Source organism: Sparus aurata, chromosome 2 (genome assembly GCF_900880675.1).
Source record: "Sparus aurata chromosome 2, fSpaAur1.1, whole genome shotgun sequence".
Taxonomy (NCBI): Eukaryota; Metazoa; Chordata; class Actinopteri; order Spariformes; family Sparidae; genus Sparus; species Sparus aurata.
In genome coordinates, this window is record NC_044188.1 from 1710971 (window position 1) to 1712668 (window position 1698).

At 49.6% G+C, this 1698-nt stretch overlaps 1 protein-coding gene across 1 annotated transcript in view; it reads left to right on the forward strand.

The window, feature by feature from the left end:
• The window catches only part of LOC115571073 (serine-rich adhesin for platelets-like), a 7598-nt gene extending 6988 nt beyond the window's left edge, over positions 1–610 (forward strand). The window contains 3 exon segments of the mRNA XM_030400123.1: positions 72–95; positions 97–188; positions 492–610. Of these exon segments, the coding sequence (XP_030255983.1) occupies positions 72–95; positions 97–188; positions 492–610 (235 nt within the window).
• Positions 611–1698: the final 1088 nt, after the last annotated feature.

The following is a 1698-nucleotide window of genomic DNA, read 5'->3' on the forward strand; positions in this document are numbered from 1 at the left end:
AACACACTCAGTACCACACTCAGTACCACACTCAGTACCACAGTCAGTAACACACTCAGTACCACACTCAGTACCACACTCAGTACCACACTCAGTACCAGTCAGTACCACACTCAGTACCACACTCAGTACTACAGTCAGTAACACACTCAGTACCACACTCAGTACCACACTCAGTACCACAGTGGGTGCTGTGGGTTCTGTGGGTTCTGTGGGTGGACTCACCCTGCTGGCTGCTCTCTCTGTGATTGCTGCCCTCCTCCTCGTCTGCAGGCTCTCCTTTGCTCTCTCCTGACAGCAGTCGTCTGAACAGGCTGCAGTAGCGTGTCATCGTCCCCGCAGCAGACCTGAGTCAGCTTCAGTCAGTCAATCAGCGATCAATGAGTGGATCAGTGACAGTCGCTCCTCTCCACACACTGAGAGAGAAGTCATGATGTGATCCAGAGTCCACAGCTGTGACAGCTCCCGCCTCCGTGTGACGACACCGTCAGCTGTTGGTGCTCTGACAGCAGAGCAGCAGCCGTCACACCTCCTCCGTCACAGCACCAACATCCTCCAGCTCCTGTTTCAGCAACAAGTCAAAGTGTGCCGGCTGTCAGGAGAGCGTTAAATCTGATCTACTCCGAGCCGTTAACACCCGTCATCCTGCCGCTCAGTCCAAGTGATGTCACAGATGTTTCAGACGCCACGAGATGAAACTACAAGACGGAAAAAAGCAGCGCAGGTTCATCTGCCCTGACAGAGTCGCTCCGTGGTCTACGCAACGTACAGCGCTGGATCAGAGACGTCACTGCTCAAGTCTGTTTGATGATCCGTCATCTGATAAACTGAGTCCAAGGAGTTAATCTTTCTATTCAGTCGTTCTGTAAAGAAATAAGAATAATATGTTTGGTTCCGTCTCCTGAGAAGAAGCCGAGAGCAGCGAGCAGAGATCACCTGCTGACGGAGGAGCTGCAGAAACATCCAGAGTGACTCCAGGTGTGTTTCACGCTGCACGCTAATGCTAAGCTAGCTCGTCATCTGTGAAGAAAAGTGGAGAATCACAGATCCCACTTTTATTTTGACGACCAGAATCCTAGAGACTGGTTCTGATCTGATCTGGTTCTGATCTGCTCCTGTCTCAGCACTTCCTGTATCATTTTCTTGATGTCAATATAAAAGCTCTCTAACGTTTCCTTTACTTCTTAACCAGGCTTTTATTGTGAAACATCTGCAGGGTTCAACTCTTTATCACTTCAGTCGAATCAGTTTTATTCAACCAACACGTTAAACAAATGTTCTGTGTCGCAGTTGTTCTGATGGATTCTGGTTCCGTGCGCCCTTATTTGGTTCCACTCAGGAGCAGCTGACTCAGGTGCGACACCTCGTGGAGAAATATGTCATCACCTGTCGGGTCAAAGCATTTGGCTTCATATCAAACTGGTTAGGAAACGTTGACATCGGTCCGACTGAACACTGGAGCTGTGGTTCTGTTTGGTGTGAGTCCAGGCTCATGTTCTGTCGGGCTCAGCGGAGCAGTAAGAGGAGAAGGTTTATTCTCAGAGTGTCAACAGCAGCGACACTATAAATACCAGGAGCTTTAAAGGTGCAACACGTAAAACACGGGTACAGTCTCACCCAGCTCCTCTGTAGCTGCAGAACTGCTAACTGCTGCTCACATGCAACAGAACCGCTAACTGCTGCTCACATACAGCAGAA